The 15408-nt window shown below is 36.4% G+C and overlaps 1 protein-coding gene across 1 annotated transcript; it reads left to right on the forward strand.

The window, feature by feature from the left end:
* Positions 1-11006: 11006 nt before the first annotated feature.
* On the forward strand, positions 11007-12014 carry LOC139713408 (trace amine-associated receptor 6-like). Its single transcript, XM_071625142.1, has one exon. The coding sequence runs from the start codon at positions 11007-11009 to the stop codon at positions 12012-12014; it is 1008 nt and encodes a 335-aa protein (XP_071481243.1).
* Positions 12015-15408: the final 3394 nt, after the last annotated feature.

Raw genomic sequence — 15408 nt, forward strand, 5'->3', positions numbered from 1 at the left:
ATTGCAAAGTTTGGAGTACCGCAGGGGTCCATATTAGGACCTCTGTTGTTTACTATTTTCATGAATGACCTGCCAAGAGTAGTTGATGAGTGTGATATAATGATGTATGCAGATGATACTGTTATGATGTTCAGTGATCCAAATCCTGAAAGAATAGAAATGGTTTTAAACCGAGAACTCAAGAAAGTGAAGTCTTGGTTAGATGAGAATCACCTCACACTCAATGTAGATAAAACACAGGTACTTGTTGTTGGCGCACAACAGAAGTTTGTTCAGTCCAATCTGAATATGGTCTTTAAGGTGAATGATGTAATCATCAAACAGGTCCAAAGTGTGAAGTATTTAGGGGTCTGGATGGATCAGCATCTTAGCTGGCAAGAGCAAATCAAATATACCTCAAAAAAGATAGCAACCAGATTAGCATTACTCAGACGAGTTAGAAAATATCTAACTCTTGACAGCGCTAGATTGCTTGGTAATGCATTGGTCTTACCTTACTTTGACTATTGCTGTAATGCCTGGATGAATTGCAATCAGCGCAACAGGTCGATACTGATCAAACAACATAAAGAAATGGCAAGGATAATACTGAAAGCAAATCCTTTAACACCCTCCTCTCAAATGTTCAAAACTTTGCATTGGATTCCTATGGAGGAACGTTGGCGGTTCCATCGGGCTAAGCTCTTATATGATGTAATTAATGGTTCTGCTCCATCCTATTTGATTGATCGCTTCACGCTATGCAGTAGTACACATCGGTACAGGACAAGAAGGGCGGGCACCCATGGTCTTGTTTTGCCCAGAGTCACCTCTGAGAGTGGGAAAAGGGCTTTTTCTTTCTCTGGAGCTATGCTTTGGAATGCACTTCCTGCAATTATACGCAGTTCTCCTTCAAAAGCTATCATTTGCGGTAATTATTTGAAACATTTCGCCTCATAACCTGGGTTATTTGCTATCTGATATATGTAGATCTTCTTAGATCCATTTTCTGTAATCTCTGTTGTATATTTCTGTAGTGTTATTTGTTTGTTTCGTTTGACTTTTATGAATGAGTTTGTGACACAGGGCCTCTAGGGAGAACAGTGCATTGACTACTGATAGGGCCACCCTGTATAAATATGACTAAATAAATAAATGAATCTAAAAAAATATGAAGAGTTTGTTCGCAAAAACCGATAAGTCCATATTTGCCAAATGGAGATATTTGCGATTAAAGGTCAACAAAAACAGAGAGAATAATAAGAAAATTTTTGCTTCTTTTGACCATAACTTCAAAAGTGTACCTTTATGTGTAGTGACCAATATATCGTTTAAAAGGTATTATTTTGTACTTTATGACAGATACCGTACTTCAAAATCTTCAAAAATGGACTTATCGGTTTTTGCAAACAAACTCTTCATATCTTGTAAAAAGACAAATGGTAAATGATGATTTTAGTGCCCATAGAAACACGCGAAAAACTGATTAATGTTATCCGATTAGATTCTACTACATGTTGTCGTTATCTATATTTTACGAGAGCATTGTTCTGTGTTCAAGTACATGTTTTAACGTAGTTTCAATTAGGACTACTACATTATGACTGTAATTATGTCAGAAGGTGTGGATAGCCTATACATGATTTATACCATCCCGACTTTTATCTCAAAGTAGGAGTGTATCTATCCTTCAAATTTGGTTTGATATTGACTTATCTTGCTCACATTGAGTGGTTTGAGACTTTTAATCATCAGTGACAATTGTCATGAATGTTACATTCTGTTGAATTCAAAGGTGTTTCGCGTATCATCCGGTCGTCTGTGCATGATTGTTAAAATTTACTAATGACTTTAATCACTTTCGATTTTCTTTTTTTTTTACATGATTACGTACTTTACAATGTTGTGTGACATTTGTACGTTATTTATATGTATAGCACCTTAGGCCATTATTAAGATCGATATGATAACCGCTAGCGCTTAGAGACATTTCATGTGATAATGTGCCATATAAATGTTGTGAATCTTTATTATTATTATTATTATTATTATTATTATTATTATTATTAACCTCTTATACCACTATTTGCATAAGTAGCAGTAAACCGTTGACATGTTTCAAACATTTTCTAGTGGTTGTTTTTAGTATTGTTTTGTTTTGTTCTTTTTTGGCTGTGACTGGTATAACATGAATGACGATAATGATGATAATAATACTTGCTGTGCACGTGATGCACACTTCAGAAGGAAAACCAGGAACACGAAAAGAGAAAATTTGATAATTTCTTCAATGTTACTTGACTCGTCAAGTGTTGAGGAAATTAAGTAGTCAATGCTTTACTTTGTTTCGAGAGGTGACGAAATTTCTATATAGAGTAAATGAAAGGAGGAAGAAGAATGCTTAGATACAATCTAGTAAGTTCTTTTAGTTATTTTAAAGAAATTATTGCCGTCGTGTTTAAGAAATAAGATTTATCCATGTTATAATTCATGATTGTAATTTTTTAAGGTACTTTAAACTTTTTATTAAGGAAGGTAAAAATTTGAAATATTATCATTACCATTGTCATTGTCATGTCATTCTTTTCATATATGATATTTATATCGAAATTATTATTATTACTACTACTATTATCATTATTACCATCATATTCATCATCTTTTTACTTGACTGTAATTTAAACGAGTTGAAAACAGGGAACTAATACATTTTGATGACTTGCAAAGAGTTTTAGTGTGGAGGGCGTCAGTGATGTATACTTACATACCGTAATTGAACATTACACTATGTTTTACTTTGTCACAAATGTCATAGTTGGTTGGGACGTGGTCATGGTCATGTTACCTTTCATCTCCAGCAGATTCCCTATTATTAATTTCACTGCAATTGCTGTTTTCTAATCATCTTTACCATAGGTTTATTGATAGCATCTTACAGGGCAAGAATGATAGTTGTATCATACAACAGTAACAATATAATGATGTCATCTCGTGGTCATATTGAGGTAAGATACAGCATTATGTACAAATGATATAACAACAACAACAACAAAATCAGGATTGAGTAAACGGATAGGTTGTCAACAGTGATTTGAGCTTATCAACACTTTCCGCATAACGATTATAAACAGGGAGTTTATTCCAAAGAGATAGAAAACTAACAGAAAAAGCCCTATCACCATAACGAGTATAAAATGTCATGATATATTATGTTCCTTTCGATTAAGGTCAGGATCTTTGTGTACACCACTTTGTTTGCAACAGTGTATAACTTTCTTATTTTATGACCTTCATGCAAACATGTCTCGTCTTTGATTTGTTTTGGCTGTGACAGTTGTGAGTATGATTATAACATTTGTAATGCATTTAAGTAAGAAAATCTGGAACACGAAAAGGGGGTAACTATTTGATGATTTCTTCAATGTTAATTGACTCGTCAAGTGTTGATAGGTTGAGGAACATTGTCAGTATTCCTTGTCCGTGTTCAGGAGGTGACGATATTTCTTTATAGAGACATTCGTAAAATGTAACCCGAGAAAGTAATTGCTCTGTCCAACCAATGCTGCGCCTGCGCCACAGGATATCGAATTTAAGTTGGACAAAAGGCTTACACCGATGCAGAAATTTTATGAGCTTCAAAGGCTTGATATTGCCTATATAAATACCGACATCATCGTATATCGCTCCTCATTAAGTCGTAGATACATCTAACAGCAGGTGACTATCCATCCAAAAGCTAGCTGGTTATTTGTGTCGCTCAGAAAATTCTGTTAAAACATCCGGAGCATATTCCTTTCACACCTTACACATTGATCTAAAGACTGCAACAGAAATGTCTTGCGTAAATATTACAAATGCAGAACCGTGGATTTTGATAGAAAATTTCTCCTTTTTCTGGTACGATTATGTGGCCATCGTACTTATTGTCATAGCCATTGTGGGAAATAGTTTCGTAATCCTCATCCAGAGTCGTCTAGGCGGGGCCCGGGTCGGTGGGACATCAGCGAACCGTCTTATCATCGGTCTGGCTGTAGCTGATCTACTGACGGCGTTCTTCTACATCCCCCTACCGGAATACGTCAACGTGCCACCCACGGCCGCTGGCGAGTTCTACTGCCGGGTGATCGAACCAAAGTCTTTGGCTTGGGTTTGCTTCATGGCATTGGTGTACACATTGGCCACGATCTCCATTGAAAGAAATCTAGCCATCGCTTATCCTTATTCGTATCGAATCTGGGCAAAACATAGCTACGAGAAGTTTGCTTTTCCTCTGATATGGCTCGCTGCTGTGTTGATCAACCTGTTCACGTTTGTATTTCGTGATATGGATGAGTGTGGTAGGTGCTTTCTCAGTTTCCCTTCTGCTAGATCAAGGAAAGTGTTTGGCGTCTTTCTGTTCATCTTCGAATATCTCGGACCACTCTGCGTAATGTCGTACACCAACCTTCAAAGCATCCTCAAACTGCGCCAGTACTCGCAGAATCCAAGCGATGCAAGCATCTCCCAAGACGCACAGGCAATACATCGTCGGCTGACCACAATGTTCACAGTCATTTTCGTCACCTTTTTTGTTCTTTGGACGCCGGACCAGATCTGCTATCTACTGTATAATCTGGACGTTTTGAGTGGAAACTTCACTAACACTGTTGCTTACAAGGTCTTAGTCAAAGCTGCTTTTATGAATGCCTGTACCATGAACCCTTTCATCTACTCTGTGTGGGTGCCCAGTTTTCGTCACCAGGCAACGGCCTATCTCACCTGTCGGGGTATTGGGAACATTTATTTGACGGACACAGACACGCGTTAGGTTTCAGGTTTCTCCTCTAAAACATCATATGGAGAGTTCATACGAAGTGGGGAAAGCCCTTGCAGTCCGTTCAATTATCATTAACTCGTCTGACATTTGCATTACTGAAGAAAAACTATTTACACACAACGTTTTAACGTGTTGCCTTTCTATTGCACCTACGCCAGCCCCTGAAAGTAATAATATCAGCACGTGTAGTAGAAGTAGGATGCTACTCTGTCTGTTTGCTTGACTAGCATAAATGTTAGTCCAGCAGGACGGACTAACAAAAATGATAATCCAGACGGGCACCGTCTGGAGTAGCCTTTTGCTAGTCCAGCTACCAATTCAAGCTTTCTGTGAAAGAAGAAGTCAGGATTGAAAAAAACAACATGATAGATTATGCTGGAAGCAGGCACCTCGGTATCCTTTTGGCGTTTGCTGAATTTCCAGGATTTTCAAACCTTTCACTGCAGCGCAGAAACGTTTTGCACACCGAGCTCACCGTGCTATTGAGCAAATGCACCCCCTTAAAGTAATCAGCCAAGTAATGTATATACAGTGCATATCATTCATCTATTAATTTTCGAGTGATCCCCATTTACAAACTCGCATTATCTATCAACATTTATAGATTTTGATATGATAAAGTTTCACATCCACTAATACTTTTTTTGTAATAATTGAACGTTCTTACAAATAGGGCCAAATTTTTTTCATTCTTGCTTTAATCTTAAAAGATATCTTGTAAAAAGACATCTGGTAAATGATGATTTTAGTGCCCATAGAAACAAGAGAAAAACCGCTTAATGTTATCCGATTAGATTCTGTTACATGTTGTCGCTATCTATATTTTACGAGAGCATTGTTCTGTGTTTAAGTACATATTCTAACGCAGTTTCAATTAGGACTATACTACATTATGACTATCATTATGTCAGAAGGAGTGGGTATATGATAGCCTATACATGATTTATACCATCCCGACTTTTGTCTCAAAGTAAGAGAGTATATATCCCTCAAATTTGGTATAATCATTGTCATTAATGTCATATTCTGTTGAATTCAATGGTATTTGACGTATCATCTGTCCGTGCATTTTTTTTTAAGTTTCACTGGTAACTTTCACTTTGAATTTTCTTCTTTTTCTTACACAATGTTATGTACTTAATATCTGGTGTGACATTTGTGCCTTATTTTATGTATAACACATTTGACCATTAAGACCGCTATAATAACCTCTTTACCATTCTTTACGTAAGTAACAGTAAGCCGTTGACCAATTGGTCCAAAGAAGTATTTTAAACGTTTTCTAGTGGGTTTTTTTTTTGTTCTTTCTTTTATGGGGCTGTGACTGTAATAGCATGAATGACGATAATGATGATAACAATACTTGCTGTGCACGGGATGTATTTCAGAAGGAAAACCAGGAACACGAAAAGGTGAAGTTTGATAATTTCTTCAAAGTTACTTGACTCGTCAAGTGTTAAGGAAAGTAGTCAATACTTGTCTTTGTTTCAAGAGGTGACGACATTTCTATATAGAGTAATGAAAGGAGGAAGAATGCTTAGATACAATCTAGTAAGTCCTTTTAGTTATTTTAAAGAAATTATTGCAATCATGTTTGATAACATTAAAAATTATAATATATTGTTTTAATTTATGGTTGTAATTTTATAAGCCACTTACAACTTTGTATTGAGGAAGGTAAATATCTGAAGTATCATAATTACCATTATCATTGTCATGTCATTCGTTTTTCATAATATATGATATTCATATTGAAATTATTATTACTACTATTATTATCATAATTATCATCATAGTCACCATCGTCATCATCATTTTACTTGACCGTGATTTAAACGAGTTGAAAGCAGGGAACTAATACATTTTATTGACTTGCAAAGAGTGTTTGATCGGAGGGCGTCAGTGTTGAGTATACTTACATACAGTATTAAACATAACGCTATATTTTACTTTGTCACGAATGTCATAGTTGGTTGGGACGTGGTCATGGTCATGCTACCTTTCATCTCCAGTAGATTCCCTGTCATTAATCTCACTATAATCGCTGTTTTCTAATCCTCTTTACCATAGGTTTATTGATAGCATCTAGGACAAGAATGATAATTGTATCACATAACGGTAAGAATATAATAATGTCATATTGATGTAGTGGTCATGTAATAGGCTACAGTGGCTACACGTATGTATTTTCAAAATGGAGGTCTCGAGAGATAACAGTAATTCCGAAGGTTCGTTAATCCGAAAACGAAATAAGATCCATAATTCCGAATGTTCGTTAGTACGGATGAACAAACCTTCGGTAGAACGAACCTTATTTCATGTCCGGATGAACGAACCACTGGAATTACGAACATTATTTCATTTTTGGAATTACGAGCATTCGGAATAATGAACTTTCGAAATAACGCTACAACGATTCGGATCAACGAAACCTTTTTCGTTTTCGAATTAACGAGCATCTAGGTAGGCAGCTTCTGTGTTTAGGAATAGCGAACCTTATTTCATTTTCGGATTAACGAACCTTGGAAATAACGAACATCACCCGACTCAAGCCGGAGTCCTCTGCAGTGTTTGGATGAAAATTACCTTTCCTATCACTGTTTACATGAGGAAAGATCGGTAACAAAAATTTAGAGTGAACATGTGAGCTGGGAGAAAACGTAGGAAGGGTATGTTGGAGGTGTTTATTGTAAATATTGTAGTCACTTGATGCAAGAAGTGCAAGTGTGTTCAGCCGTATTTTGCTCATACTTACTTTAATGTAGATTTGTGTGATAATGTTCGTCTCGTCGATGTACCATAACTATATTAAAGAGCAGAAATAAAAATCTCATCGAAGATAGCATGTTATGGTGGGTTTGATGTTTTGGTATTTCATGAAATGCAAGAGATGGCCATAATATTTGAGGATAAAGCCGATAAAGACATGAAAATTTGATCTTGTCGTCTTATCTAATTTTCGCTGAAACAAAATCAATCAAGATACAGGAACAAAATAATAGGAAAAAGGATCTTTGACTCATGCGGAGTATATTTCATACACACACACATTATGTATAGTATATAATACATATTCATGTACATATGATATACAATATATATAAGTAGTATAAAATTTAGAACGCAGCATGAAAGTGTTGCTAAATTAGTGACAGTAGCTGGATAGTCAAAATCTACAAGCACCGCTGTATTTGTAAAGTCTTATGTTATATCGACCATGTGTGCTCATTAAACTGTACAAAGAAAGCATCTTTATAATATGGGAGAGCAGTCACTTCGTATGTATGTGCGTGTATGTGCGTATGTGTGTTTGTATAACCACACGTCCAGGATAACATGGAATGAAAGGGAGTTCCGGATCATTCATAAGTTTGGTTGAAAAGAAAAGCTTGATATTATCAGCAAAGCAGTGAAAACTTCAGTAGAATCAGATACAAACTAGGAAGGTCGCTGAATAGCTTCAGTTAGACACATAATGATTTGAGTCTGGAGCATAAGTACGTTTGAGCAAGAGGGGAAAAAGGCCCTACAGGAAATTTCAAGATTTTATTAACAAACTATAATGATATGACAAGTACAAAATGACATCGTCAGTTCACTCATTTCCGTATTCATATTGACTGTTCAGGAACTTCTTTGTGAAAATTCATATCGGGTTTAGTTTCAGTTTTCACTGAAGTACTGTACAAATTACTTCACACTTTCTTTTCAGAGTTACTTTTAATTGATCCAGAATATCCCATTAAATGTCTTGGCTCATTTGTGGAAAATAATCAACATGCATGGTTCTGAGGCACCTTTTTCCTTCCGGAGCGGGCACGTAAAGTGTTGTCAATTGAAATATCAAGCGTGTCAGTTAAGCGCAGTGATAGTTGAGTCCCACTAATATAAATTTTTACTTTATTTTTAGATACGCGATTTGTCCCAATTAGATAGTAGAACAGCGTTGCGCTTTGTTCATTAAGTTTAGTTTCAATAATTGAGGCACTTTGTTTCAACTGAAACCGGATATATGCTCTAATTATTGCACTGTTACCGTGGAAATTCGTATCCACATTAATTTGCTTGTAAGTGACTGATGGGAATGGATCAGCATGCTCATCACAAAGTCTTAAAATCAAAGTGTATAAAGGTTGAAAACAGTGTATGTTGCTCACTTCAAAACACTCCTCTCTTTCACACTCATATCGCAGGAGACATATTATTATTCTATATGTATTAAAGCTTTCTACTGAAATTTCGACAGAATTGTTTCTTTAAAGCAAAGCTGTTGAAAATCAATTGTGTGGTGTACATGGTCTCTGATTCTTTTTGCATCATAATTAATTTGATACTGTTGAAATCACAGCAAATCAAAGGAATGAAATTAAGTGAATTATAGAAAATTCTCCAGCTCAAATTTTGATTTCCAAAAAAAAAGATATTGGACTCTTAAAAAAAAACAAAGTTAACTGTAAGTCTGCTGATGAATGGATGTGTACATGGATGTAGGGTATGTTTGAGTAGTTTACATGAAAGGGTTATACTGTATCCATCGGTGCTTCTGCATTCTTATCGCATAATAAAACCATATTCCATAAATGTTTTTGTGTTAATTAAAGTGAATAATCGAAATTTCTTTCTTCCTGCTTTATCACATATTAATTGCTCTGTAAAGACAGACAAGTCTTCACCAGCTAAGGTTTGAAGGTGATGCCTTTACGTGGTTTTTTTTTCATATTTTTATTGCTCTTTTGTGTCTCTCTTGAAAAAAAAAAAAATTAATTGCCATGCACTGTTCGCCATGTTAATCATATAGGTAAACCTTTCTATTTCTGGGTGTGCCATTAGAGGATAGTGATTCAGGACTTACCCCCCCGTCATTCCATTTGGACTCTTCCTCTTGATTGGTTTAGGCAGTCGAGAATTCGATCGTGCCTGGAATACATATTAGCCCCTCTAACACACAGTTTTCATCAAAAGCGTTTACACACATACGACACAGGTATCTATGATAAATGGAGGTATACCAAAAACGTACGGTGGACGGAAATCATGTAAAATGTTGACTGTTCATCCATCCTTGTCAGACGAAGTAGGCACTCACCACTCACTCACTCTCGAATGCGCATGAAATCCTGTTTCCGAGATCGCTCGTATTTTTGTCACTTCAGTGGTTCGTGGATCCATTTACCCCTCCTCCTGCCACTCGAGCTAGATCTGTATTTGACTGCGAGAGTCAAAATGACTTCTGAAGATGTTAATCTACTTCTAAAGAAAATAATTATGCATCACGTCGTTACGGCCAACATTCGCACCACGGAATATAACAACTCTTGTGCAGATGCCACATCGAGAATGAATGAGATATAGAGGATCGATCCATGATTTAATCAAACAACTGATCATCGTCTCAGAAGTATTTCCATGCTGATGGCCTGAAGATTGTTGAAGTGCTGCTCATATTTCTGCTACCTTAGCACCCAGTATCCAGTATTTGTTGTCTAGCCGTGATATATCACCGAGTCAAGTATACGGCAGACTGTGGAGTGACTCTTATGATGTTCAACATTCCTTGTGAAGAAACCGGGTCAAGAGAAAAATCATCTGTCCTCATATACTACTCTTGAGATTTTGTTTTTCACTTCGAAACCTCGTCAATCCATCTCCACATACAGCTCTCATTATTGATAGATCTCCTTGTCAAAGAAAGCTTTTCACAGTATATGAATACACGTATATTCCTATCAAATGAGTTATAACCGTCAAGCCTGACTTTAAAGTTTAGGAAATCAATTCAATATACTTGAAAGAAGATTTAAGCAAAGCGACTGCTACGGATGCACCTGTTTTCTAAAACCACGCCTACGTCACATGCACCACCATCGATCTCATTCTGTCAATCGATGCATCGATGTGTAAACAGAATTTCGAGCGTATATTTAGTACCGCGAAGTATCTTTCATATGATTTGAGGAGAGAAGTCTCTAGACAGAAGATGATATTGCATCTGTACAATGGATATTAAACAGGATGACCAATGTGACAGTGACATGGGTGTACTGGGACAGCTCAAAAATGTTGGCCACATTTCAAACCAGCAATATCCCATCTAAAGGTTTATCTGGGCTGATCACTTTCCATCCACCGCGGCCCAAGCTCTTCGTTTTCCATCGGAATCGATTTTACTTTCAAGACAATAATCAAGGAAGCAATCACTGAAGGATGCACGATGGATTTTTTCCAAGAGAACAGTCTGCCACGGAATAGCTTCCACAATTCCTATTTGCACAGGATTATACTGTTTCTCGTGGTCGTACCATTAATCTTGATTATTGCGTTCGGAAATGGCATGGTTATTCTTCCCGTCCTTAGCCGACGACAGTTGAGAAAACCAAATTATTTCATTCTCCTTAGTTTGGCCTTGAACGATCTCATGAATGCTTGTGTTTCCCTGCCACTCGAGCTCTATATACGAACCGTTCGCAATGAGGTAACTTGCTCGCTCAGCAGCGCCGAATACTTTTATCTTTGGAGCTACGTCTTCGTTTACGGATCTCTGACACATTTACTTTTAGTTAGCTTAGATCGTTACATTGCTGTGACAAGGCCACTGCGTTACGAGAGCATCGTTACAAATTGGAGGATTGGTATCGCAGTGACTGCAGCCTGGGCTTTAACGCTGACTTACGCCGTGGCCAGAATCAGTGTGGACAGTGATGGGTCTGCGAAACACTTCATCTATTCCTACTGTCTGGGCGAGCGCAGCAGCTCCAGCAATATTTCGATGGTGTTCGACCTATTGGTTCTCATCTCCATACTAATCGTAGGAGCTTTTCTCATGGTTCTCAACATTCGCATTTTGCTCATTGCTATCAGGCAAGCGAATCGTATTGCCATCGTAGAAGACGCCATGAGAGCTCCAGGCGCGCCACGGAAACGCGGGAACAGTTCCCGCCACGTCAAGGCAACAAAGATCACTCTCTTGATGGTATCTTCTTTTCTCGTCTGCTTCATGCCTCTGGCTAGCTTTCTAGGCGCGGCGCGATACATCACAAGCGACCGCTGGTACGTCACTGCAGACGACTGCGCCTTCTTTCTTGTTTGCGTTAGCTCAATGACAAACCCGCTAATTTACTTTTCCCGCGATACCATATTTCGAGAAAATGCCGTGAGCATCTTACGCTCTCTTCAAACAAATGTGAGGCAAAAGCTTACGAAGAGTACGCCGCTTGTGTGATGGAGGAGTCAGCGGCAAGCAGAGAGGAGCTTTTTTTTTCATCCAGTAGGAATATTTTGTCTTATGTATAACCCATGTAGAGGAAAAGTAATGATTGTGTTTAGGTATATATTTGATTTGATTCATCAAGTCTCCGTATGGCATTGCTTGACTGTTCCTGTTTTCAGCACTATCGCTATTATCATAAGTCATTGGCGGAGACAAAGACGCAAATATGCCAATGCAAATTGCCTTTATTGTTCCTATCCTATTCGTCTCTAGCATACTAAGAGCGACATTAAGTATGCCTATCATCACAGTAAGATTGTCTATACATTTTCAGTAAAGATATTAAATGTGCATTGATTAATTGTTAGACAGATATGTATGCATGCTTAAATATTCATAGTTATTAGCATCACTAGTGAAGATGAAATAAAAGATGATAAACTGAATTCATGGATTCTAGTCAATTTGCAGAAAACCACCTTTGTGTGAGAACAAAGTAAGTCACTTAAATAACCGTAAGCATTACCTATATGAAATACAAAATAAAACATCACTTCGGTGAATCGTTCTCTACTACATGCCAACCTCCCTCCAGAGCGCTATATAACACCATAGTCGATCAGGTACAGTTTCCCCCAAACTGTTACAAACCATCCGTTTCGAATACGGGAGTCTGGACTAAAATGTGGGGAAAGAGAAAATATTTTCCTTTGGGACAATTGATGTATTCACTGTGCTAATTTCAACTATTGCAATATTCGGGCGGGGTCTGTCCAATTATCTATTTTATTTGTTCTTTCCACTGAACTTTTTAGGTTCTTCTCGAATACCCCTTGAGGGATTTTTCACCACACTTAGCAGGTAGCATCCCTGATAGGTTAATATGGGATCTCAATTACAATAGAGCACACACCCCTTCCCCATTCCAAATATCCTCTCCTCTATGACCAGAAGTAATCGTGGTAATAGAGTTAAGTTAGTGCTATATCAATATTACTATTGATCACAATAGTTTTATGTTTGTTCATGGCGGATCCATTGGACCTTGGGACACCTGAGGGGAGGGAGAGTTTGGTCCAATTTTAATATTCTCAGCGTTTTCTTCGAAGCCTCAGCATAAAGGCAGAATAATCGCGGGAAATAGGATCTCAATTCTTGCAAATGAGCACAACGCCTTGAAGTGATCAGAGTAAATTGAATTTACACATTTTTTTTTCCAGTTTGGAAGCTGTATGTATAATACAACAAACGCGGAAGAACTTTATGAAATTACACTTATTTCTGAATTTTGCGGTACGTTTTTGCAGGTTTTAAAGCTGCCTATAGGACTGTGTAATCTATCAAAGAATTAAAGCATTTGTGAAAGTGACAAACAGTGGTAGATTGTGAAATACCAAAGTCATTAATGAAAAAAGAACAAATTGCAGATGAAAATGAAAAGAAATAAAGATATTAAATTTTATGGGATTTCATGTTTACAGCTAATTTATAATGGGTATTTAAGATAACACATGAATTCAAAAGCGCTCTATATAAATACCACCTGTAGGTACTATTTCTGGAACAACACCACTGGCTGCAAACGACTTGGAAACGGCAGTTTCAAGGGACTATTAAGGAAGTATGAATGCCTGAGCAAGATGTAATCATACCGGTAATAGAGGTGACAGTCATTGACAATAATAGTTATGATAGTGCTGTAATAAGAATGAAGACAACGTTGCTGTCGATGCTTTTAGTTACATGACACCATCTGAACCATGCGCAAAAAAAAAAAAAAATTACAGTGATGATTCTAATCGCGATGATATTGGTGATAGCTATATTTATGATATGATATAAATCATTACTATATTAAGTAAGCTTACCCAAGCAGCCAAGTTTGGTATAACTGAGCAGGAGACCCTCTTTGCACTGCATTACAGTTTTCACTACTACTATTATTATTGTTGTTGTTGTTATTGTTATTATTATTATTATTACCATTATCATCATCAATATTATCATTAATGTTACTATATACTATATTTTTTTACTGTCGTTATCGTAGTACTTTATCTCTTTCACAGTGACGATATCAAAAAGACATTAATATAATAATAACTCTAATAAGTACACCAATATCAAAACCAATATTGATGATAACAAAAACGGCTTTAAGAATTAAACGCAAAGGAATAGAAATAATTGAGTCTACATGTTATATTTTCTGTCGTAAATATGCTTTCTCGCAGATCCTTTAAAGAGTTTCAAACACTTTATATGAAGGTAGCAGTGCATGTAGATTCAGCAGAGAGAAAGATTTAGAGAACCACTTAAAGAAAACCAAACCTTCATATAAATGTGAATTGAGTGATAGCAGCAATATCCGTAGAAGAAATCAGTGAAAGTTTGAGGAAAATCGGACAATCAATTCAAAAGTTGTAAATTTTTAAGTTTTGGTGCCGTCATCGACAGATAAAAGACTTTTACAGTTACTGCAGTCACTACTATACAGTTCACACGTCATGTATTGGAAACAGTACAGAATAAAATACAGAGAAAATTTAATATAATAAATCTGTTCACACTTTAGCGTAATGAAAGAGCACTGGACTTACCTTCTTTGGAAAACAGAGAAAATAACGTTACTGCTAACATGTTTGTCAGTAACAAGTCAATAAAATATATTTTTCATGAGAAATAAAATTTTTGTGTAATTTTTCCTGTATTTTCTTAATATCATTGTCCCTGTATGACGTCATGAACTGTAGTAATCTAGCTAGCCAACGATGACGGCACCAACATTTTTGAAAATTCATGGATTTTTAAAAATTGATTTTCCGATTCTCAAACTTTCATTGATGTGTTATTGCTGCTGTCCCTCAGTCCACATTTATAATCATTTAGGTTGGAGTTATTTTAAATCTTTTTAAAAGTTATTTGAGTAATCGTAAGCAGTTTGTATCAATTGATAAGAATGTTTCTGAATATAAAAACATAAGACGTGGAGTGTCCCAGGGATCGATCCTTGGGCCTATTTTATTTCTTTTATATATAAATGATTTGCCAAATGTTTCTAATATTCTACAATGCATTTTATTTGCAGCTGACACAAGCATATTTTTGTCTCATGATGATATGGATTCTTTACAAGAGATTTTTGATAAGGAATTGCAATATGTTACAAGTTGGCTGCGAATGAACAAATTATTAATCAATATATCAAAAACTAATTTTATGATATTCACAAAGAAAAGAATTAATATTGACACTGTATCTATTAATATGTGTGGTTCTCAAATCATGCAAGTTTCCTCACTGAAATTTCTTGGAGTTTTTGTAGACAATAAGTTGAATTGGTCTAATCATATTAATTATATTTGTAATAAATTATCAAAAAATATTGGTGTGATGTACAAACTTA

Source organism: Diadema antillarum, unplaced genomic scaffold, assembly GCF_040938485.1.
Source record: "Diadema antillarum isolate AM-2024a unplaced genomic scaffold, OU_Dant_1.0 seq00001957_RagTag, whole genome shotgun sequence".
In the NCBI taxonomy this organism is placed as follows: Eukaryota; Metazoa; Echinodermata; class Echinoidea; order Diadematoida; family Diadematidae; genus Diadema; species Diadema antillarum.